Genomic DNA, 23,477 nt, shown 5'->3' with positions numbered 1-23,477 from the left:
ACATGTTTTAATAGCGGTCGGAACTCCTCGCGCAAACGGTCAAATCGAAAGGTACAATAGAACAATAACGCCGATGTCAGCCAAAGTATGCGAAGTGCCAGAGAAATGGGACCGGGTATTAGACCAGGTAGAATTTGCGCTAAACAACACTCTTTGCCGGACGACGGGAGAAACCCTAAGCAAATTGCTGTTTGGAGTCAACCAATTGGGGAAAATAAACGATGGCATTCGATTTTTATTAGAGGGAATGTCCGATAATGAAAAGGATGTAGAGGCAATTCGGGAAAGAGCAGTAGACAAAATCATTAAAAGTCAGGAAACAAACAAAAATTATTATAATAGTAAGAGAAAGGACGCTTTAGTTTATGAGGGAGAGTATGTAATGATACGCAACATCGACACGTCCGCGGGAATTAATAAAAAACTACTACCGAAATTCAAAGGACCGTATCAAGTAAAAAAAGCTCTTGACTGCGATCGATATGTTATCGAAGACGTCGAAGGGTTTCAAAAAACCCAAATACCATATAAGGGAGTAGTAGCCGCGGATAACATGAAACCTTATATGGCGTAAAATTGCATTTTGTAAACTACACCGTAAGTTAGTATTGTGCGTATTTTGTATTAAGTAGGGATTAGCATAGGTTTTAGTAATAAGGTTGTGGGGGGATCGGGATAGGCAAAGAATTATAACTCGATCCTTACCACGATACTGCGGGAGTAACACAAAACGTTTTTATTATAATTTCTACACGGCTATACCAAATACAGGTCAGCGACTCGCGTCGGCGATCGATCGATACCAAGTGGCCTCCACCTGTTCCTCACGGGGTTTTTATATCTGTCTCGGACAAACGACAGTCCGTCTCCGATTTTCGCTTAAACATCCGCCAAACGCGACGGCAACAATCGGCTTCGACCACGCGGCCGACCCCGGCGACCGTCTAGACGCCAAAACGCCTATCGCTCCGAAATAATACATGGTGGCGACCAAGTCGCTACATCACCCCCCCCGCTAGTATTTAACTTAACTTAAATTACGAAAATCCCGCCTGGTATCTATCTGGAAATCTAACTCGCCTACCGGATCGCGTGGTACCACGTGCCGCGATGGGCTCTGGCACAGGTACTCGAGGAGGCTGTACTGCTGTTGCAGTACTTTGTGCTGGCCGCGGTACTGTCCCGGTACTGGGAGGCACCATGACCTGCAAAGGTATTACTTGTACCTGCTCCGGCGGTATCGCAATTTCTTCCGCTAGGCTGTACGCTGGCTTAACTCTATTGATCGACACTACACTATGCTTATCACCTATCTTAACAGTTACTACCTTATCCGTTCTACTTATGACTTCGAATGGACCATCATACGGAGCCTGCAATATGGCTTTCGCGGAGTCTCGCCTAAGAAAGACGTATTTACAACTACTCAAATTTTTAAATACGAAAATTCGCGAATTGCCGTGTCGTGATCCCTCCGTCGGTCCAACATTTCGAAAATAGCGTCGCAAGTCTTTAACAAAAACAGCGGTGTCGCGACTATCCACCGAAGGCGATAAAAATTCGCCCGGCAAGCGTAGAGACTCGCCGTAAACTAATTCTCCGGACGTAGATTTCAAATCTTCCTTCCATGCTGCGCGTATGCCCAGCAGGATGGTCGGAAGTACTTCCGTCCATCGATTGTTTTGTTGACATCGAATCGCTGCCTTAAGCTGGCGATGGAATCTTTCCACCATGCCATTAGCTACCGGATGGTACGCTGTGGTATGGAAGTGTGTCGAACCTACCAAAGAATTCAGTTCTTTGAATAGGCACGACTCGAACTGCCTCCCTTGATCCGTGGTCACGCGTAACGGGGTTCCAAAACGACAAATCCAGCCTTCGTAAAAAGCCCTTGCGATGGTCACGGCTTCTTGGTCGCCCAAGGGTATTGCCTCCGGCCATCGTGTAAAACGGTCTACGCATGTAAGACAATACCGATACCCTTCAGACACCGGTAAAACAACGATATCGATGTGCACGTGCTCGAAACGTCCTGAAGGGCGAGGAAAAGATCCGAGCGGCGCCGACACATGCTTACTAATTTTATTTCGCTGACAAGGTATGCACGAGCGGGTCCATTCGCGACAATCTGTTTTAATCGACGGCCAGACGTAACGCTGCGACACGCATTTGACCGTTGCGTTAACACCTGGGTGTGCTAGACCGTGCAGTGCGTCGAACGCAGCCCGTCTAAAAGTGGCTGTAAGAAAAGGCCGCACACGGTTTGTCGAAATGTCGCACCAAACTCTCGCATTCGAACCGGGGACAGACAATTGCTTAAATTTAATGCCTGATTCACCCTGCATCAACGCTCGCAATTCAGGATCTGCTGCCTGCGCTGTTGCCAGCGCTACAAAATCTAATTTTTTCTCTATTTCCTCTATTCGCGACAAAGCATCTGCGACGACGTTCTCGCGGCCTGAAATGTGTTGGATATCGGTACTGAATTCGCTGATAAAAGTTAAATATCGAATCTGTTTTGGAGTATGCTTATCTGAATTGCCGGAAAACGCGAAAATTAAAGGTTTATGATCCGTAAAAATTGTGAAATGTCTGCCTTCGAGAAGGTGACGGAAATGCTTTATCGCTCGGTATATGGTTAACAGTTCCCTGTCGAACGCCGAATAATTTTTCTCTACAGGTGAAAGTTTTGCCGAAAAGAAAGAAAGTGGTTCCCAGTTGCTACCGACACGTTGATGCAGGGCGGCTCCGACCATAAAATTTGAGGCGTCGCAGGTAAGCGCCACGTGTGCGTTCTCTTTGGGGTGCGCTAAGAGAGCCGCCTGCGCCAGGTCTTCCTTACATTGTATGAACGCCTCGCGAGCCTCCGGAGTCCACGCAACAGGCTGTTTCCCTTTAATATTGTTTACGAGGAGGTCATTTAACGGCGCCTGGGCTTGGGCCGCTCTGGGTATGAAACGTCGGTAGAAGTTTATCATACCCAGGAAACGGCGTAACTCTTTCGCCGTTACCGACTCAGGAAAGTCTTTAATAATTTTGATTTTATCTGTCCCCGGGCTGGAGCCTTCCTTGGACACGATGTACCCGAGGAACTTGACTTCGCTACTACCAAAAACGCATTTCCTCGGATTTATTACTACGCTATACTGTTTCAGGCGATTAAACAAAATCTCTAAATGCTCCAAATGCTCTGATTCCGAACTGGACGCTACTAATATGTCGTCAATGTACGCATAGCAAAAATCTAGCTCCCGTAATACCTCGTCGATAAAACGTTGGAACGTTTGAGCAGCATTCCGGAGGCCAAACGTCATGAATGGAAATTCGAATAACCCGAAAGGGGTCGTAATGGCAGTTTTCGGTATATCCTCGGCCGCTACCGGAATCTGATTGTACGCTCTCACTAAATCTATCGTCGAAAAAATTATTTTACCGCGTAAGGATTGAGCAAAATCTTCGACATGTCTAACCGGATACCGGTCCGGAATCGTACGCGCATTAAGAGCTCGATAATCCTCGCACGGTCTCCACGAGCTGCTCCCCTTTTTCGGCACTAAGTGCAAGGGTGAAGACCAACTACTCTCGGCCGGTCGCGCAATACCCAAACGTACCATGTCTTCGAATTCTTTCTTTGCTATCTTCAAACGATCCGGTGCAAGCCGCCGCGGTTTGCATGCTACGGACGGTCCTGGGGTAGTTCTAACAAAATGACATGTCCCGTGGTTGATTTCCGTGGGCGTTCCGCTCGGCTTGGTGATTTCCGGAAAGCGCCGTAATAATCCGTGAAAAACAGACTCCCCTTGTACCTGCTTAATGCTGGGAGTGTCCTCCCGAACCGGTGCGCCTCTCGTTGCCAGCGTGGTGATCTGATCGATCAGCCGCTGATTCCGCACATCGATCAGGAGTCCAAAATGCGCCAGGAAATCCGCTCCGATGATGGCGCGGGAAACCTCGGCGATGACAAACCTCCATGTAAAATCCCGACGGAGACCCAAGTTTAAGGTCATGGTCTTCGTGCCGTACGTTGCAATCGGGGTGCCATTCGCCGCGGAAAGCTCGTACTCCAAGCGTGCACATGGTCCGCGGATTGACTTCCTTGGGAAAACACAGAGGTCGGCTCCCGTGTCGACCAAAAACTGCGTCCCCGAACTCCGATCAAGAACAAAAAGACGGCGAAACATCGGGCTGGAGTCGCTAGCCGCCATCAGCGATTGCCCTAGTCGTTTCCCGCCGTCGGTGTAAAAGAACAGGGCGCGACACACCGATGCGCCCTAGCTCCGAATCTTGCATGATACCAGCACATCCCGCTGGCCGACGGCGATCTCTCTCGCGAATTGAAACGGCGCCTCGATGCACTGCGTCTCCGATCGTAACGGCGGAACGGTCGAGGGTCTCTTCGCGAGGCGCGCAATTCCGCAATTTGGCCCTGCATAACCTCCGTTTGGCTTTGTAGAGTGATAAGCAACTGCATCATCCGCTCAGTCACAGAATCCACCGGAGCCAGCTGTGATGGTACCCCCGCGAGGGCAGCCTCGGCCACTAAAGGACGCCCCGGCATGGTATCCAAAATCGCGTCCGCCAACTCCGCGACCTTGTCCAACGCCGCGTCTTTCTGCGTCGCCAATATAGCCCGCACATTTCCCGGTAACCGACCCATCCAAAGGGTTCGTAGGAGGGCTTCGGAAACCGACGTACCCGCTAAGTCACGCAAATGTCGCAGGAACTGCGACGGCTTGCGATCTCCAATTTCCTCGTGCTTCAGAAGTCTTCTCGTCTTCTGTTCCTGGGACACACTTAACCGGCGGATTAACTCCCTCTTCAGGGTGTCGTATAGACCGGTGAGCGGCGGATTTAAAAGTACATCGCGCACTTCGGCGATATATCGCGGCCCGAGCGCGCCCGTCACGTAACTCGTCTTGACGCCGTCGGACGTGACTCCGCCTGCCGCGAAATTGCGCTCCAAAACGCAGAACCACAGCTCCGGATCGTCCGCGGTAAAATCCGGCACACGGAAGTTAACCCGTTCGAGCGCGGTCGTGGACGCACTCGCCACCGACGAACCGGCACCTTCATTGCTCACCGACATTTCGAAAGTTAGTCTTATAGTCTACACGAGTCACTAACACTAAATAAACTACACTTACACTAATAGAGTCACGATAAAACGTTACTAAAAATGCTCCGTAAAAACTCGCACTTCGTACAAAAAATTCACTCCCGCGTCGACGATCACGTCGGGGTCACCAATTTGTGGGGGGATCGGGATAGGCAAAGAATTATAACTCGATCCTTACCACGATACTGCGGGAGTAACACAAAACGTTTTATTATAATTTCTACACGGCTATACCAAATACAGGTCAGCGACTCGCGTCGGCGATCGATCGATACCAAGTGTCGGACAAACGACAGTCCGTCTCCGATTTTCGCTTAAACATCCGCCAAACGCGACGGCAACAATCGGCTTCGACCACGCGGCCGACCCCGGCGACCGTCTAGACGCCAAAACGCCTATCGCTCCGAAATAATACATGGTGGCGACCAAGTCGCTACAAGGTATCGCAGGTTTAGCTGGGACGGCTAAAAGGTCAGGCTGGCCGAACTGTAGGCAATTAGAATGCTTCGGACAGTTACAGGGTTTATGATGCGTACGCTAGCTCGATCAGCGAGAGCGCACAATAGCGATGGTCGCATCATAAACCTGGTCGCCGAAGGGAGTGCAGGTAGCCGACGTCCAGGGTGCAAAATTGTCACCTGGTTTGCACGAGGAGGGACGTCGGAGGCGGGTGTTTTCGGAGGAATATGAGTGGCGGAAAAAAGAACCGCCTATCCTCCGAAAACCAAGTAAGTAGCAGGCCGCGACAGGCAGTCGGGGCCATAAGTGATACGTAAGCCAGAAGAGACTTGTATGATTATAATTGTGTAGTATATAGAATATAGACTGTATTATTTATTGAACTGGTATCTCCGTTCCCTTGCCCTGATTCAGCCATCCCTTTTACTTTGACCACAATAGTAATAATTCAGTTCAAGAAAACAGCGGATTCGGTTTTCACTATATTTATTCTCAACAATAATGTCTAACAAAAAAGCTCCGTCTATAATGCACGTGGTTTTAAGGTTAAGAAACTAAGCGTGAGATAATGGCTGCGACTGTCTTCGTTCGCGTCGTGAAGCGTAAGACCTTTCTTCTCGAACCAAGAAGGCTGCCTCGCCGCTCGTTCGCCCCTTTCGTCGCTAGGGGTACGATGGCGTGCGTAGCGCCAAAGCTACGGATGCTGGCCACAGTACTCCCCCTGAGTCTTTTCAAATAAGAGTTTGAAAGAGACTTTCTTGTTTCCATACGTTCTTAGTGGAGTAGACGTACTGGATGGCCATTTATGTTCTGGTACTCGATCTTCCTGTGTGTGTTCAGTGTCGATGTCTGTGTCTGTCTTACTAATGTATGCAGGATTTAATCTGTCTATGTTTATGTTTTTTAAGGTACCGTCAATGTCCAGTTCAAAAAGTATATCGATATGTCTTCTTGTGATTTTATACGGTCCTCTGTATGGTTGCTCGAGTGGTGCTTTTACATGGTCGCACCGTACAAATGCATGGCTGCACGTGTAGAGGTCTTTAGCGATAAAAACTTTGGATTTTACATGATGTGCAGTTGGCGTCGGTCTCAAACCTCTCATAAACTCACGGTGCTTCTGTACAAAAATCTGTGGATTAGCCGCGAAGTCGGCGTTAACGAAGAATTCTTCAAGCACACGCAGTGTAGTGCCATACAGCATTTCCGCTGGTGAGGCTTGGATATCCTCTTTCAGGCTCGTGCGCAGTCCCAGTAGTACTGTTGATAGGGCCTCCGTCCAGGGCTTAGGTGAGCACATCAATGCCGATTTTAATGTGTGATGCCAACGTTCTATGATGCCATTAGATTGCGGATGGTAAGGCGAAGTCCTACGCTTATTGCATCCAATTAAATTCGCTAATGCCTGAAATAATGCTGGTTCAAATTGAGAACCTTGGTCTGACGTTATGGTTGTCGGTGTGTCATAGTGTGCGATCCAGTGATCAAATAAGGCTGTGATGATCGTATCGGCTGTAGTATCTTTCAGAGGAACGGCGACCGGCCATCTCGAAAATCGGTCGATGATTGTCAGACAATGTCTGTAACCCCTGTGCTCAGGTAACACAATGATGTCCAGGTGTATATGTTTGAATCGGTCGTCAGGTATATCAATGTGTCTAGGTTCTAAGCGAGTATATCGTTGGATCTTCGATCGTTGACATAGTATGCAGTCTCGAGCCCAAGTGACTACATCCTTCTTGATCCCTGGCCATATATATTTTTCTCGGATGAGACGTGAGGTAACGTTCCTGCTCGCGTGTGACAGTCCATGAATGACATTAAAGGCTGTTCTACGAAGCGTCTGTGGTAGGTACGGTCGAATTATGCCAATCGAGATGTCACAGTGGATTTCTGTATCGTCAAAGTTTAGTTTGTTGAGTTTCAGTGATGAACTGTCGTCTTCGAGGAGTTTAATAAGTTCTTCATCGTCTTTTTGATGTCGTTGTATCGTCTGTAAGTCCAATATTGTCGGCATATTTATCGTGTTTATTCGTGAAAATGTGTCAGCGATTATGTTATCTTCCCCTTTTATATAGACTATGTCTGTCGTAAATTGGGAGATATAATCCAGTTGACGAAGTTGTCAATCTGACGCTTTCCCGAGTTTCTGTACAAATGCGTAAGTCAGTGGTTTGTGATCTGTCCTGATAGTAAATTGTCGTCCTTCTAGTAAGTGTTTGAAATATTTCACGGCGGCAAAAATTGCAAGTAGTTCCCTGTCATATGTGCTATAACGTGTCTCCGTTTCTGTCAGTTTTCTAGAGAAAAACCCTATAGGTCTCCATTCTCCGTCCTGCTGCTACCCGAGGGTTGCACCGATAGCGTTGGTTGATGCAGCCGTGGTTAGTCTGAGTGGCGCATCTGGTGCCGGGTAGCTGGTGAGTGTTACATCAGAGAGTGCTTCCTTGCAGGCTTGGAAAGCTGATTTTGCACTGTTGGTCCAATCAATAGGCGTCTTGTCATTCTTTTTAGAGTTTTTTAAATACCCAGTAAGAGGAAGTTGAAGCTGTGCAGTGTTCTTGACGCATGGACGGTAATAATTAAACGTGCCAAGAAACTTTCGTAATTCAACCACCGTTGATGGGAGTGGGTATTCATCAATGGCTCTGACCCTCTCTGGATTTGGGTGAAACCTTTCGCCGTTAATATGGTACCCTAGGAATGAAACTTCTTTTTTACTAAAGTTGCATTTGCTGACATTAATTGATAACTTGTGATCCGCCAGTCGCTGGAAAACTTGTTGCAGATGGTTTCGGTGTTGTGCTTCGTCTTCTGACATTATTAAGATATCGTCTATATATACGAAAGTAAAATCTAACCCACGAAAAATGAAATCAATGTACCTTTGGAAGGTTTGTGTGGCGTTTTTCAGTCCAAATGGCATTCCAATATATTCGTAAAGTCCCCAGGGTGTTGTTATTGCTGTCTTAGAGATACTGTCTGCGTTTACCGGTATTTGGTGATAGGCTCTTTCCAGATCTATTGTTGAAAATATACTCTTTCCATGGACCACCAAGAAGAAACTTTGAACTAGTGGCGGTGCGTATTTGTCCGGGGTGGTGATGTTGTTCAGCTTGCGGTAGTCCCCGCAGAGTCGGTAGGTATTATCTTTTTTTCTAGTGAGATGAATCGGACTGGCCCAAGCACTATTGGATGAACGGATTACCCCATTGTCCAGGAGTCGTTGTATTTCTGCGCGAGCTGCGGTCGCTTTCTCGCCAAACAGTTTGCGAGCACGTTCAGTCACAGGTGGTCCTATAGTAACGATACTGTGACTGAACTCACTGTTGGCATCGGGTGTGAAAGGTCTTGGCTTTGTGATGCTGACGAATTGGGTTAGTAGATCTGCATAAGTCATCGACGTGCTAATTGTGGTGATGCTATGCACGTTAGCCTGAATGATCTTCCCCTTTGAAGTACAGCCAGTAATGGAATCTATGAGTTGTTTGTTTTTTAAATCGATCAGGAGATCGTGCTGCACAAGGAAATCCGCACCCAAAATTGGTTCAGGCACGTCGGCTACGATGAATGACCAGGAGAATTTCCGTCGTAGACCCAAATCCACATCGCTTACGTGTAAACCATACGTTGGTATCGGGGTGGAATTGGCTACAAATAAGATCAGGTCAGCATTGCATGGGCGGTTTTTAAACAAACGTACCGGTAGCAATGAAGCCACTGATCCCGAGTCGATCAAGTATCGTTGATGAGTATGTCGATCATATAGATGCAGTTTTATATCGGCTGGGAGTGCGGTGCTTTTTTTTTTTTTTTTTTTTTTTTTTGTCGTGGGGAAAATCTTCGAAAGACTCCCTCCCACCTCCTTGGGGAGAGGTGGGAGGGGTGTGTGGGATTCCCCGCGCCCGTACGACAGGCGCGGGACCTACCCACTAAAAACCCCACGGTGACCCTTCGGCACGCTTTGGGAGGATACCGGGAATCGCTCGAAGCATTCTTCCGGTATCCTCCCCGTGCCCGCGCTTTCGCGCCCATCCCCCGGGGGGACAATCGGTCCCCCCAGTAGACACACTGCCTCATAGCGGCGGGACGGGGCCACTCCATCCCGCCGCTATCCGTCCCGGGGCCGCGTTTAGTGGCGGCTGCGAGCCCCAACTCGCAACCGCCCGCGACCCCGTTTCCACCCCTCGGCGGCCGGGCGTTCATGGCCGCACCAGACCGCCGAGGGTGCCTCCCCTTGCGTCGGACCGGTAGGGGGAGGCACTCCTACCCCCAACCGGTCCGACCCGGCGCCGCCTGGCGGGAGGAGGGTCCCCTCACGACCCCCCTCCCAGCCTAGGTCATCCGCCACGCCGAGGCGGCCGCCCGCGACGCCTCGCGACCGGGCGACGACCTCGGGCCACCGCACGAGCGCGAGCTTCAGCGCGCCGCTGAAGCTCGCGCTCCCTCCCCGCGGCCTCCTTCTGCAACATTACGTTCTCGCAGATGGAGGCCACGGCCCTCCACTTCTCCTCGCTGCCGAGCATGGCGCGCACCACGCCCGGCAGCGAGACATCCCGCCCGACGACGCCGACCAGGACACGGCGCTCCCCCTCCCGCGCGGGGCATACCTCCAGGGTATGATCCGCCGTGTCCTGCTCAGCGTCGCAGTGGCAGCAACGCGCCGTCGGCTCCTTCCCTATCCGGCACAGGTATCTTCCGAAGCTGCCATGCCCGGAAAATACCTGTGCCAGCCGGTAGGTGAGGCTGCCATGGCCTCTGTCCAGCCACTCCTGAAGGAGTGGCCGAACAGCCCCGACAGTCCGGTGCCCCGCGGTTGGCAGAGCCAGCCGCTCCTGCCACGCGAGCAACACGGACTGCCGGGCCTGGCGCTTCAAATCGCCCCAAGCAGGTTCCTGTCCGCCCGGGACCGCCCCCACCCCCGCGCGACGGTCGACGCGGTGCCGGTACATCACCGCGTGCGACCGCGCGAGCAGGTCCATGGGCGGCATCCCCGCTAGAACCGTCGCCGCCTCATGTGACATGGTCCGATACCCGCGGACGACCCTGAGCGCCATGCGCCTCTGCACCCGACGCAGCATAGTCATGCTGCGCCGGGAGGCAGCCAGGTCGTCCGCCCAGACGGGGGCCCCGTATAGGGCCACCGACTGTACCATTGCCACATAGAGGCGACGAACTCGGCCCGCCGGGCCCCCCAGGTTGGGCAGGATCCGGCCCAGAGCCGCAACCATCCTTTCCAACCGGGGGACCAGGCAGCGGAAATGCTCCTCGAAACGCCAGTGGCTATCGAGGATCAGCCCTAGATACCTGATCTGGGGCTTCACCTCGATGTCAGCCCCACCCACCCGGATCAGAGGGGGTGGCGGATCCTGCCGAGGTGAATGAAACGCAATCACCTCGGTCTTATGGACCGCCACCGTCATCCCCATCCCCCTGATCCGGTCGACGACGCGTTGCGACCCCTCCTCCGCGCGACGCATGGCCCTCCCCCAGTACGCCCCGACGGCCAGCACCAGTGTGTCATCCGCATAACACACCGTGCTGACGCCGTCGGGGAGGCCGGCCCGCAACACCGAGTCGTACGCGATGTTCCACAGGAGTGGCCCGAGGACCGACCCCTGCGGAACACCGCAGTACACCTCCCTCCGCATATCACCATCCCGGCCCGGATACTCGATCCACCTGCCGCGGAGATAATCCCCGACGACCTCCCTGAGACAAGGGGGGACTCGATGATATTCGAGTCCCCTCCTTATCTCTTCCCAGGGGAGGGTGTTAAAGGCATTGGCAATATCCAAGGATATGCCCGGGAGACGGCCGCCTCCGAGAGGGCCCTCACACGACCTATCGCGTCGATAGTCGATCGGCCCCCCCGGAAACCGAACTGGCAGTCGGCCAGACCGGGATCACCCCGCGACAGGTGCTCGACGAGGCGGGCAGCAATCACACGCTCGAAGAGCTTGCCCACCTCGTCGAGGAGACAAATGGGCCGGTATGCGGAAGGAGACTCCGCGGGCCGACCCTCCTTCCGGAGGAGGACCATCCACGCCACCTTCCAACTGGGGGGGAATCGCCCGTCCCTCAGGCAGCGGTCGAACAACCGCCTGAGGTCGGCCCCAAGGACGCCCTGGGTCAAGACCCAAACCCGGCCGGGCACACCATCCGGACCCGGGGCTGTGTTACGAACCCCGAGCCGTCTGATGGCCGCTGCCAGCTCCTCCTGCGTGACCCCCAGCTCGGCCGTCCACTCCACTGGGACAGCCGCCGCCGCCGGAGGACGCGGTCCCCTCTCCCCAATTGGGAAGAGTGTATTGACCACGTCCTCCAGCAGCCGGGGGTCAAGACCCTCGGTGACGGGGGGCGCCCACGGGCGGAGCTTATTCAGCACCACCTTATATGGGCGCCCCCATGGATCGTCATCAAGGGTCTGGAGGAGCTCCTTCCATGCCTGGGTCTTGGCCCGTTTGATGGCGACCTGCAGAGCAACCCGCGCCACGCGGTATGCTCCATACAGGTCATCAGCTGCCCTCGCTCGCGCCACGCCGTCGCCTGTACGTTGACGACGGCGCGCGCGGGTGTACTGGCGTCGGGCGCGGACAGTCGCGACTCGCAACTCCGCGATCGCGTCCGACCACCAGTACACCGCCCGGCGAGGAGAAGCCCGCCCGACCCGAGGCATCGCCGCATCGCAAATACCCGCGACCAATGCTCCGAGCCGGGCGACCTCCTCCTCTATGCTCGGCAACTCGGCCGCTCCCTGCGGCCAAGTTGCAGCGAGGGCAGCTGCCATCAGGGCGTCCTTGTCCAGGCGCCGAAGCGCCCAGCGGCGTGGTGGGGTGCCACGCAGGCGGCCGTGTCGGGATGCACTCGCGGCGGCAGAGACCTCCATCCGGATGTACCGGTGATCGGAGAGTGTCTCTGCCCCCGCGACCACGTGCCAACCCGACACCATGCGCACGGCGTTGGGGGTCGCGAATCCAACATCCACGATGGACCCCCCATATCGCCGCACGCATGTGTGCTCCGACCCCCGGTTCAATACCCGGAGGTCGAGCCCCGCCGCCCAATCGCCCAGGATCCCGCCGCGAACGGAGGTCCTGGGGGATCCCCAAGCCACCGACTTGGCATTAAAATCCCCCAGGACCAGCACCGGCCGGGCCGCGTAGCGCTGCACGCATGCCGCGACCTCGGCCAAGTACAGCTCGAACGCAGCGTGACCGCTACGGGGCGAAATGTAGCACCCCACCACAGCGACTCCCCCCCAGTCCACGGCGACGAATCCCCGACCGCGCTCCAACAAGGAGAACGGTGGGGACCCGTCGCCCCCTCCCCATACCGTCGCCACCAAGCCGTCCGTGTCGCCCACCCAATGAGGGTGATCAGGGACGCGGTACGGCTCGGCGGCGACCGCCAGGCCAACCCCCCACTCCGCGAGGACTTGCGACATCAAGTCCTGTGCCGCGCGGCAGTGGTTGAGGTTGGCCTGGAGGAGGAGGCGGGGCGCCATTAATTACCGACCGCCCCAGCCTCCTCCCGGCTGTCCGTCCCCGTAGCACCGTCCACCTCCATGGAGGACGATGCCACCGCCCTCGGCACCGGAGCCGGTGCAGCCCGCCTCTTCCTCTCCTTCCGGGAGGGGGGGGGGGAGCACTTCCTGCTCCACACCCTGCGGTCGGCTGGCATCCCCCTGTCCGCACATAGCGGGCAGTGGTGGGCCGCCGAGCACTGGCTCGCGCGGTGGTCCTTCGCCCCGCAGCGGTAACATTGACCGCTGCGGTCCACCGGCGAGGTGCACCACTGCCTCAAGGGCCCCAATTCGAGGCAGCGGTGACACTGGAGCGGGCGCGGCGCGAGGATTTCCACTCGCGCCGAAACCCACCCCACCAACACCCTCCCGAATTCCGCCACCTTACGGGCGGCGGAGAGGGGGTACCGGGCCCACACCGACCCGAGGCCGGAGGGCGACCTGCGGATCTCTCCGATCCGCAGGTCCTCCACAGGACAGTCCCGCGCCCTCGCAAGGGCACGGGACACATCCTGTGCGCTGACCGAGTCGTCCAGCCCACAAACGCGCATCTCCGTGCGTTTCGTGGGCCGGGCGACCCGGACACCTCGCTCGCCCAGCTGCTCCCGGAGCCTCTGGGCGAGACGATCCGTCTTCGCGCCGCCTTCTGCACCGGGGATCTCCAGCAAGAGACCCCCGGTCACGGCCCTCTTCGCCCTCACGGAGGCGATGCCCAGCTCTTCCAGGGAGATATTCTCCCTGGCGAGCCGCATCGCCTCCGCGAGGGTCAGGTCGCCCCCCTGCGCAACGGTCAGCGTCACCGCTGCCGTTTTTGGGGGACGACCTGGTCGTGCCTTCCCGACCTTCGCGGCCTTTACCTTGGCCGCCGGCGGCGGAGGCGGAGGCTGCGGTTGCGAGGCCTTCCGCCCCACCACCTCACTCCACGCCACCCCCCCTTGGGAGGGTGCTGTGGAGGACGCGACCACCGCGACCACGGATACATCACCCCCCTTGGGGGTCGCGACCCGGGGCCCTGGTGCCGCAACGCTGGGCGGAGCCTTCACTCCGCCCTTCTTTGCCTTCCCCGACTGTACCGGAACAGGTCGGGGAGGCACCGCCTTCCTGCTGACCGCTCTTCCGGCGAGGAGCTCCTCCCGGAAGGCGGCCAGCTTACCTAGCAAGTGCTTCTACAAACCGCTAGCTAAAAAGGATCACGACCAAGGCACCTGCCCAGGACCTGCGAATAGGACACGGAAACATTCCCGACAAACCGGATACCACGATCTAACGATCAGCGCTGGCCACTGGGCCAGAGAAATCGGCATTTCGCCATCGCCAGTCTGCTCGACAAGATGGCAAACCATACATCCACACCGTAAGACGACGGACAGCGTCGATGTCGAATTCAAGACCCCCCACCATGTTACTCATACAAGACGTGACCGCAAAACCAACCTCAATGGACACATCGCGTAAAACAGAACACAACCAACGTCTCAGTGTCCAACAGGTACACAACACAGCAATCACCCCACCGCAGGTAACCCCAACCGTCTCCGTCAAGTCGCCTCAAGGTAAGTCACCACCAACATTCATCCACTCCATGATCAAGGACCACAAGGGATTCTGCCACTTACTAGAAAACACGGTAAAAGACACCTTTGAGGTCAAATACCTATCCAATCAGCTCAAAATCACACTAAACACAGTCAGCAACCACCACGCGGTCAGAGATTTAATAATTAAAAACAATTTACCAATGCATACTTTTTTTTTTTTTTTTTTTTGTCGTGGGGAAAATCTTCGAAAGACTCCCTCCCACCTCCTTGGGGAGAGGTGGGAGGGGTGTGTGGGATTCCCCGCGCCCGTACAACGACAGGCGCGGGACCTACCCACTAAAAACCCCACGGTGACCCTTCGGCACGCTTTGGGAGGATACCGGGAATCGCTGGAAGCATTCTTCCGGTATCCTCCTCGTGCCCGCGTTTTGCGCCCATCCTCGGGGGGGACAAACGGTCCCCCCGGTAGAACTCTGTCTCATAACGGCAAGACGGGGCCACTCAATCCCGCCGCCATCCGTCCCGGGGCCGCGTTTAGTGGCGGCTGCGAGCCCCAACTCGCAACCGCCTGCGACCCCGTTTCTACCCCTCGACGGCCGGAAGCTCATGGCATCTCCAGGCCACCGAGGGTACCTCCCCGTGGGCCGGACCCACCCGGTCCGACCCTTTGCCGCCTGGCGGGAGGAGGCTCCCCTCAGGGCCCCCCTCCCAGCCAGGGTCATCCGCCGCGCAAAGGCGGCCGCCCGCGACGCCTCGCGCCTGGGCGACGCCCTCGTGTCACCATACGAGCGCGAGCCTCAGCGCGCCGCTGAAGCTCGCGCTCCCTTCCCGTGGCCTCCTTCTGCAGCATTACGGTCTCGCAGAAGGAGGCCACGGCCCTCCACTTCCTCTCGCTGCCGAGCATGGCGCGCACCACACCCGGCAGCGAGACTTCTCGCCCTATGATGCCGACCAGGACACGGCGCTCCCCCTCCCACGCTGGGCATACCTGGAGGGTATGATCAGGCGCGTCCTGCTCGGCGTCACAATGGCAGCAACGCGCCGTCGGCTCCTTCCCTATCCGGCACAGGTATCTTCCGAAGCTGCCATGCCCGGAAAATACCTGTGCCAGCCGGTAAGTGAGGCTTCCATGGCCTCTGTCCAGCCACTCACTCAGGAGTGGCCGAACAGCCCCGACTGTCTGGTGCCCCGCGGTTGGCAGGGCCAACCGCTCCTGCCACGGGAGCACCACGAACTGCCGGGCCTGGCGCTTCAAATCGCCCCAAGCAGGTTCCTGCTCTCCCGGGACCGCCTCCACTCCCGCGCGACGGTCGACACGATGACGATACATCATCGCGTGCGACCGGGCGAGGAGATCCATGGGCGGCATCCCCGCAAGAACTGTCGCCGCCTCATGCGACACGGTCCGGTAGCCGCGGACGACCCTCAGCGCCATCCGCCTCTGCACCCGACGCAGCATCGTCATGCTGCGCCGGGAGGCTGCCAGGTCGTCCGCCCAGACGGGGGCCCCGTATAGGGCCACCGACTGAACCATTGCCACATAGAGGCGGCGAACTCGTCCCGCCGGCCCCCCAGGTTGGGTAGGATTCGGCCTAAAGCCGAGACTATCCTCTCCAACCGGGGAACCAGGCAGCGGAAATGCTCCTCGAAGCGCCAGTGGCTATCGAGGATCAGCCCCAGATACCTCATCGAGGGCTTCACCTCGATATCAGCCCCACCCACCCGGATCAGAGGGGGTGGCGGATCCTGCCGAGGTGAATGGAACGCTATCACCTCGGTCTTATGGACCGCCATCGTCATCCCCATCCCCCTGATCCCCTGCGCCCCGAGCCGTCTGGTGGCCGCGGCCAACTCCCTCTGCGTGAACCCCGGCTCGGCCACCCACTCCAACGGGGCGGTCGCCTCTGCCGTAGGACGTGGACCCATCTCCCCAATTGGGAAGAAAGTATTGACCACGTCCTCCAGCAGCCGGGGGTCAAGACCCTCGGTGACGGGGGGCGCCCACGGGCGGAGCTTATTCAGCACCACCTTATAAGGGCGCCCCCAAGGGTCGTCATCAAGGGTCTCGAGGAGCTCCTTCCATGCCCGGGTCTTGGCCCGTTTGATGGCGACCTGCAGAGCCATCCGCGACATGCGGTATGCCTCATACAGGTCATCTGCCCTCGCTCGCGCCACGCTATCGTCTCACCGTAGACGACGGCGCGCGCGGGTGTACTGGCGTCGGGCGCGGACACTCGCGTCTCGCATTTCCGCGATCGCGGCCGACCACCAGTACACCGCCCGGCGAGGAGAAGCCCGCCCGACCCGGGGCATCGCCGTGTCACATATGTTCGCGACCATCCCCCCGAGCCGGGCGACTTCCTCCTCTATACTCGGCAACTCGGCCGCCCCCTGCGGCCAAGTTGCAGCGAGAGCAGCTGCCATCAGGGCGTCCTTGTTCAGGCGCCGAAGCGCCCAGCGGCGCGGTGGGGTACCACCCGGACGGTGGTGTCGGGATGCATCCCCCGCGGCGGCAGAGACCTCCATCCGGATATACCGATGGTCCGAGAGTGTCTCTGCCCCCGCGACCACGTGCCACCCCGACACCATGCGCACGGCGTTGGGGGTCGCGAATGCAACATCCACGATAGACCCCCCATATCGCCGCACACACGTGTGCTCCGACCCCCGGTTCAGTAACCGAAGGTCGAGCCCCGCCGCCCAGTCGCCCAGGATCCCGCCGCGAACGGAAGTCCTGGGGAACCCCCACGCCACCGACTTGGCGTTGAAGTCCCCCAGGACCAGCACCGGCCGGGCCGCGCAAGCGCTGCACGCATGCCGCGACCTCGGCCAGGTACTGCTCGAACGCGACGTGACCGCTGCGAGGCGAGATGTAGCACCACACCACGGCGACTCCCCCCCAGTCCACGGCGACGAATCCCCGACCGCGCTCCAGCATGGAGAAAGACGGGGACCCGTCGCCACCTCCCCATACCGTCGCCACCAAGCCGTCCGCGTCGCCCACCCAATGAGGGTGATCAGGGACGCAGTACGACTCGGCGGCGACAGCCAGGCCAACCCCCCACTCCGCGAGGACTTGGGACATCATATCCTGTGCCGCGCGGCAGTGGTTGAGGTTGGCCTGTAGGAGAAGGCGGGGCGCCATTAATTACCGACCGCCTCAGCCTCCTCCCGGCTGTCCGTCCCCGTGGCAACGTCCACCTCCACGGTCGGCTGGCATCCCCCTGTCCGCACATAACGGGCAGTGGTGGGCCGCTGAGCACTGGCTCGCGCGGTGGTCCTTCGCCCCGCAGCAGTAACATTGACCGCTGCGGTCCACCGGCGAGGTGCACCACTGCCTCACATGCCCCAATTCGAGGCAGCGGTGACACTGGCGCGGGCGCGGCGCGAGTATCTCCACTCGCGCCGAAACCCACCCCACCAAAACCCTCCCGGATTCCGCCAATTTATGGGCGGCGGAGAGGGGGCAGCGAGCCCACACGGACCCCAAGCCGGAAGGAGATCTGCGGATCTCCCCGACCCGCAAGTCCCCCTCAGGGCAATCCCCCGCCCTTGCTAGGGCACGCGCCAGGTCCTCCGCGGTGACCGAGTCGTCCAGCCCACACACGCGCATCTCCGTGCGCTTCGTGGGCCGGGCGACCCGGACACCCCGCTCGCCCAGCTGCTCCCGGAGCCTCTGGGCCAGTCGGTCCGCCTTCACGCCGCCGTTTGGACCGGGGATCTCCAGCAGGAGACCCCCAGTCACGGCCCGCTTCGCCCTGACGGAAGCGATGCCAAGCTCTTCCATGGACACATTGTTCCTGGCGAGCCGCATCGGCTCCGCGAGAGTCAGGTCGCCCCCCTGCGCAACGGTCAGCGCTACCGCTGCCGTTTTAGGGGGGCGGCCAAGTCGCGTCTTCGCGGCCTTTCCTTTGGCCGCGGGCGGCGGGGGCGGAGGCTGCGCCTGCGAGGCCTTCCTCGCCGCCCTCCTCGCCCTCCGCCCCACCACCTCGCTCCACGACACCCCCCCTTGGGGCGGTGCCGCGGAGGACGCTGGAACCGGGACCACGGGTACGCTTCCCCCCTTGGGGGTCACGACCCGAGGCCCCGGCGTCGCCACGGTGGGCGGAGCCTTCGCCTTCCCCGGCCGTGCCGGCACTGGTCAGGGTGTCACCACCCTCCCGCTGACCGCTCTTCCGGGGAGGAGCTCCTCCCGGAAGGCGGCCAGCCTCTTGTCGATCATGTCCCCTATCCTCCTCAGGAGATCGTCCTCTGAGGAGGACGGGGACCTGTGCGCGGGCGGAGTGCGGGTGGAAGGGCCCGTAGTGGCCCGCACCACTTCCGCCGCACTCCGCTTCATAACGACCGCAGGAGGGCGCGGCGTAGGAGGAGGGAGGACAGGAGGGAGGGCCGCGCTGTTCCAGCGCGCCTCTGCCCTCATCCTCCCCCGTCGCTCCTCCTCCAACAGGAGCTGCAGACGGGCGTTCCGCCCGCTGAGCTCCCGCGCCGCGTCCCTCATCATTTGGGCAGCCTCCCTCAGAGCCCCTCAGGGGCTGCCAGCCTTTCAGCTGCAGTACGAGCTTAACGAACCCGGGGTACCCAAGTCATACACACACCGTAAGCCTCCTGTTGGTCGTCACAACGACCCATTCACAATTCCCTATTGGTTTTGTGAATGGTACGTGACGGCAGGAGGAACGGGGGTCTTGGCTTAACCGCCTGGGCCACGAGTATGGCGACTCTATAAAATCGCCCTCCAATCCTAAGCTATGGTGCGCGGCGATGGGATGCATGGTTGGGGGAGAAGGCCCAATCCCAAGCGACCACCTCCGGGGAACCTGCCGAACCCCCGCAGTATATAGGCTTACCCGGGTAAGGCGGCTCTGCCCGGGCGGACCTTTTCTTCCGACCTGCTCGTGGGAATATTATGGAGTTCAATATTAAAACGGGGATGGGACGGGGTAAGTCAGAGGGGGAGGACGAAGGCGGTGTTGGGACTGGAGTGACGGCGCTCGCGCCGCCTCCAGCGCCTGGCCCGGCTTCGTGGAAGGTGGAGGAGGACGACGAGACTGCGTCAGTCTCGTCCTTCTCCTCCACCAGGAGCCTCATAGGCTCTAAGAGGAAGAGGACGGGGCAGGCCGTCGTCGAGGTGGGCGGGGCGATGAGCCCGTCGGTGAGGCTGAGTTGCCTCAGGGACGAGGTGACCGAGGAGATATCGGAGAGGATCTCCTCGTCCCTGAGGCGGGTGGAGAAAGTCGCCGCTGCCTGCGCCTTTAAGGGGCAGAAAAGCGGTGGCGCGGAGGCCCTGAAGGCCGCGGCGGAGGAAATGAGGGAGGCATAGAGGAGGAGGTCGCCCGACTCGGAGCATTGGTCGCGGGTATTTGCGACGCGGCGATGCCTCGGGTCGGGCGGGCTTCTCCTCGCCGGGCGGTGTACTGGTGGTCGGACGCGATCGCGGAGTTGCGAGTCGCGACTGTCCGCGCCCGACGCCAGTACACCCGCGCGCGCCGTCGTCAACGTACAGGCGACGGCGTGGCGCGAGCGAGGGCAGCTGATGACCTGTATGGAGCATACCGCGTGGCGCGGGTTGCTCTGCAGGTCGCCATCAAACGGGCCAAGACCCAGGCATGGAAGGAGCTCCTCCAGACCCTTGATGACGATCCATGGGGGCGCCCATATAAGGTGGTGCTGAATAAGCTCCGCCCGTGGGCGCCCCCCGTCACCGAGGGTCTTGACCCCCGGCTGCTGGAGGACGTGGTCAATACACTCTTCCCAATTGGGGAGAGGGGACCGCGTCCTCCGGCGGCGGCGGCTGTCCCAGTGGAGTGGACGGCCGAGCTGGGGGTCACGCAGGAGGAGCTGGCAGCGGCCATCAGACGGCTCGGGGTTCGTAACACGGCCCCGGGTCCGGATGGTGTGCCCGGCCGGGTTTGGGTCTTGACCCAGGGCGTCCTTGGGGCCGACCTCAGGCGGTTGTTCGACCGCTGCCTGAGGGACGGGCGATTCCCCCCCAGTTGGAAGGTGGCGAGGATGGTCCTCCTCCGGAAGGAGGGTCGGCCCGCGGAGTCTCCCTCCGCATACCGGCCCATTTGTCTCCTCGACGAGGTGGGCAAGCTCTTCGAGCGTGTGATTGCTGCCCGCCTCGTCGAGCACCTGTCGCGGGGTGATCCCGGTCTGGCCGACTGCCAGTTCGGTTTCCGGGGGGGCCGATCGACTATCGACGCGATAGGTCGTGTGAGGGCCCTCTCGGGGGCGGCCGTCTCCCGGGGAGGGGTGGCATTGGCAATATCCTTGGATATTGCCAATGCCTTTAACACCCTCCCCTGGGAAGAGATAAGGAGGGGACTCGAATATCATCGAGTCCCCCCTTGTCTCAGGGCGGTCGTCGGGGATTATCTCCGCGGCAGGTGGATCGAGTATCCGGGCCGGGATGGTGATATGCGGAGGGAGGTGTACTGCGGTGTTCCGCAGGGGTCGGTCCTCGGGCCACTCCTGTGGAACATCGCGTACGACTCGGTGTTGCGGGCCGGCCTCCCCGACGGCGTCAGCACGGTGTGTTATGCGGATGACACACTGGTGCTGGCCGTCGGGGCGCACTGGGGGAGGGCCATGCGTCGCGCGGAGGAGGGGTCGCAACGCGTCGTCGACCGGATCAGGGGGATGGGGATGACGGTGGCGGTCCATAAGACCGAGGTGATTGCGTTTCATTCACCTCGGCAGGATCCGCCACCACCTCTGATCCGGGTGGGTGGGGCTGACATCGAGGTGAAGCCCCAGATCAGGTATCTAGGGCTGATCCTCGATAGCCACTGGCGTTTCGAGGAGCATTTCCGCTGCCTGGTCCCCCGGTTGGAAAGGATGGTTGCGGCTCTGGGCCGGATCCTGCCCAACCTGGGAGGCCCGGCGGGCCGAGTTCGTCGCCTCTATGTGGCAATGGTCCAGTCGGTGGCCCTATACGGGGCCCCCGTCTGGGCGGACGACCTGGCTGCCTCCCGGCGCGGCATGACTATGCTGCGTCGGGTGCAGAGGCGCATGGCGCTCAGGGTCGTCCGCGGGTATCGGACCATGTCACATGAGGCGGCGACGGTTCTGGCGGGGATGCCGCCCATGGACCTGCTCGCGCGGTCGCACGCGTTGATGTACCGGCACCGCGTCGACCGTCGCGCGGGGGTGGGGGCGGTCCCGGGCGGGCAGGAACCTGCTTGGGGCGATTTGAAGCGCCAGGCCCGGCAGTCCGTGTTGCTCGCGTGGCAGGAGCGGCTGGCTCTGCCAACCGCGGGGCACCGGACTGTCGGGGCTGTTCGGCCACTCCTGAAGGAGTGGCTGGACAGAGGCCATGGCAGCCTCACCTACCGGCTGGCACAGGTGTTTTCCGGGCATGGCAGCTTCGGAAGATACCTGTGCCGGATAGGGAAGGAGCCGACGGCGCGTTGCTGCCACTGCGACGCTGAGCAGGACACGGCGGATCATACCCTGGAGGTATGCCCCGCGTGGGAGGGGGAGCGCCGTGTCCTGGTCGGCGTCGTCGGGCGGGATGTCTCGCTGCCGGGCGTGGTGCGCGCCATGCTCGGCAGCGAGGAGAAGTGGAGGGCCGTGGCCTCCTGCGAGAACGTAATGTTGCAGAAGGAGGCCGCGGGGAGGGTGCGCGAGCTTCAGCGGCGCGCTGAAGCTCGCGCTCGTGCGGTGGCCCGAGGTCGTCGCCCGGTCGCGAGGCGTCGCGGGCGGCCGCCTCGGCGTGGCGGATGACCTAGGCTGGGAGGGGGGTCCTGAGGGGACCCTCCTCCCGCCAGGCGGCGCCGGGTCGGACCGGTTGGGGGTAGGAGTGCCTCCCCCTACCGGTCCGACGCAAGGGGAGGCACCCTCGGCGGTCTGGTGCGGCCATGAACGCCCGGCCGCCGAGGGGTGGAAACGGGGTCGCGGGCGGTTGCGAGTTGGGGCTCGCAGCCGCCACTAAACGCGGCCCCGGGACGGATAGCGGCGGGATGGAGTGGCCCCGTCCCGCCGCTATGAGGCAGTGTGTCTACTGGGGGGACCGATTGTCCCCCCGGGGGATGGGCGCGAAAGCGCGGGCACGGGGAGGATACCGGAAGAATGCTTCGAGCGATTCCCGGTATCCTCCCAAAGCGTGCCGAAGGGTCACCGTGGGGTTTTTAGTGGGTAGGTCCCGCGCCTGTCGTTGTACGGGCGCGGGGAATCCCACACACCCCTCCCACCTCTCCCCAAGGAAGTGGGAGGGAGTCTTTCGAAGATTTTCCCCACGACAAAAAAAAAAAAAAAAAAAAAAGTTCTCGGCGCGTGCCATGGAATATTCCCGATCCTTCGAGCGAGAACCGGCGACATGGCCAACCGAGCGATTCTTACACACACACATATGCGCGCCACAAGCATACAGCCTACCTCTAACGGTCTAAACTACATTGTATACACAAAGTATCGGCAACGGTCTACAAATGCTCGGTTTGCGCCTAGATTTCCTCGCGTTGAATTTCCTACAATAATAATACGCATTACAATACGCGAGTTCGTTTGAATCTCCCTCGCTCAAATCGCAGCCTCGATAGTGATAAAACCAGTTCCAGCAATTTCCCGTCGCGCCGCTGTATGTACATAAACCCTACGTCATGCAAATGCGTAACACCTCTAACTTCAGTCAAGTAATCTAACATGATAAAACCCCACACAACATAAACCCATACAAGAATTAACCAATCAAACTGTTACGCATTCGCGTGAATGCAGGTGTTGCGTCGCGTGGTCGGTGGTTTAGGGAAAAAGGAGGTGGGTTGGTGCCCGTGGAGCGCTGAACCGCTCTGCTCGGCGAGACGCGCAAAGAATTAAACTACACGACAAATTCAAAGTA

At 58.8% G+C, this 23,477-nt stretch overlaps 1 protein-coding gene across 1 annotated transcript; it reads right to left on the bottom strand.

The window, feature by feature from the left end:
* Positions 1 to 4,216: 4,216 nt before the first annotated feature.
* On the bottom strand, positions 4,217 to 5,086 carry LOC143343451 (uncharacterized). The gene has a single exon (XM_076768357.1). The coding sequence runs from the start codon at positions 5,084 to 5,086 to the stop codon at positions 4,217 to 4,219; it is 870 nt and encodes a 289-aa protein (XP_076624472.1).
* Between the last annotated feature and the right edge of the window lie 18,391 nt (positions 5,087 to 23,477).

This window comes from Colletes latitarsis, chromosome 7, assembly GCF_051014445.1.
Source record: "Colletes latitarsis isolate SP2378_abdomen chromosome 7, iyColLati1, whole genome shotgun sequence".
NCBI classification, from domain to species: domain Eukaryota; kingdom Metazoa; phylum Arthropoda; class Insecta; order Hymenoptera; family Colletidae; genus Colletes; species Colletes latitarsis.
The sequence above is the reverse complement of the archived record's forward strand: the minus strand, read 5'-3'. Positions and strand labels throughout refer to the sequence as shown.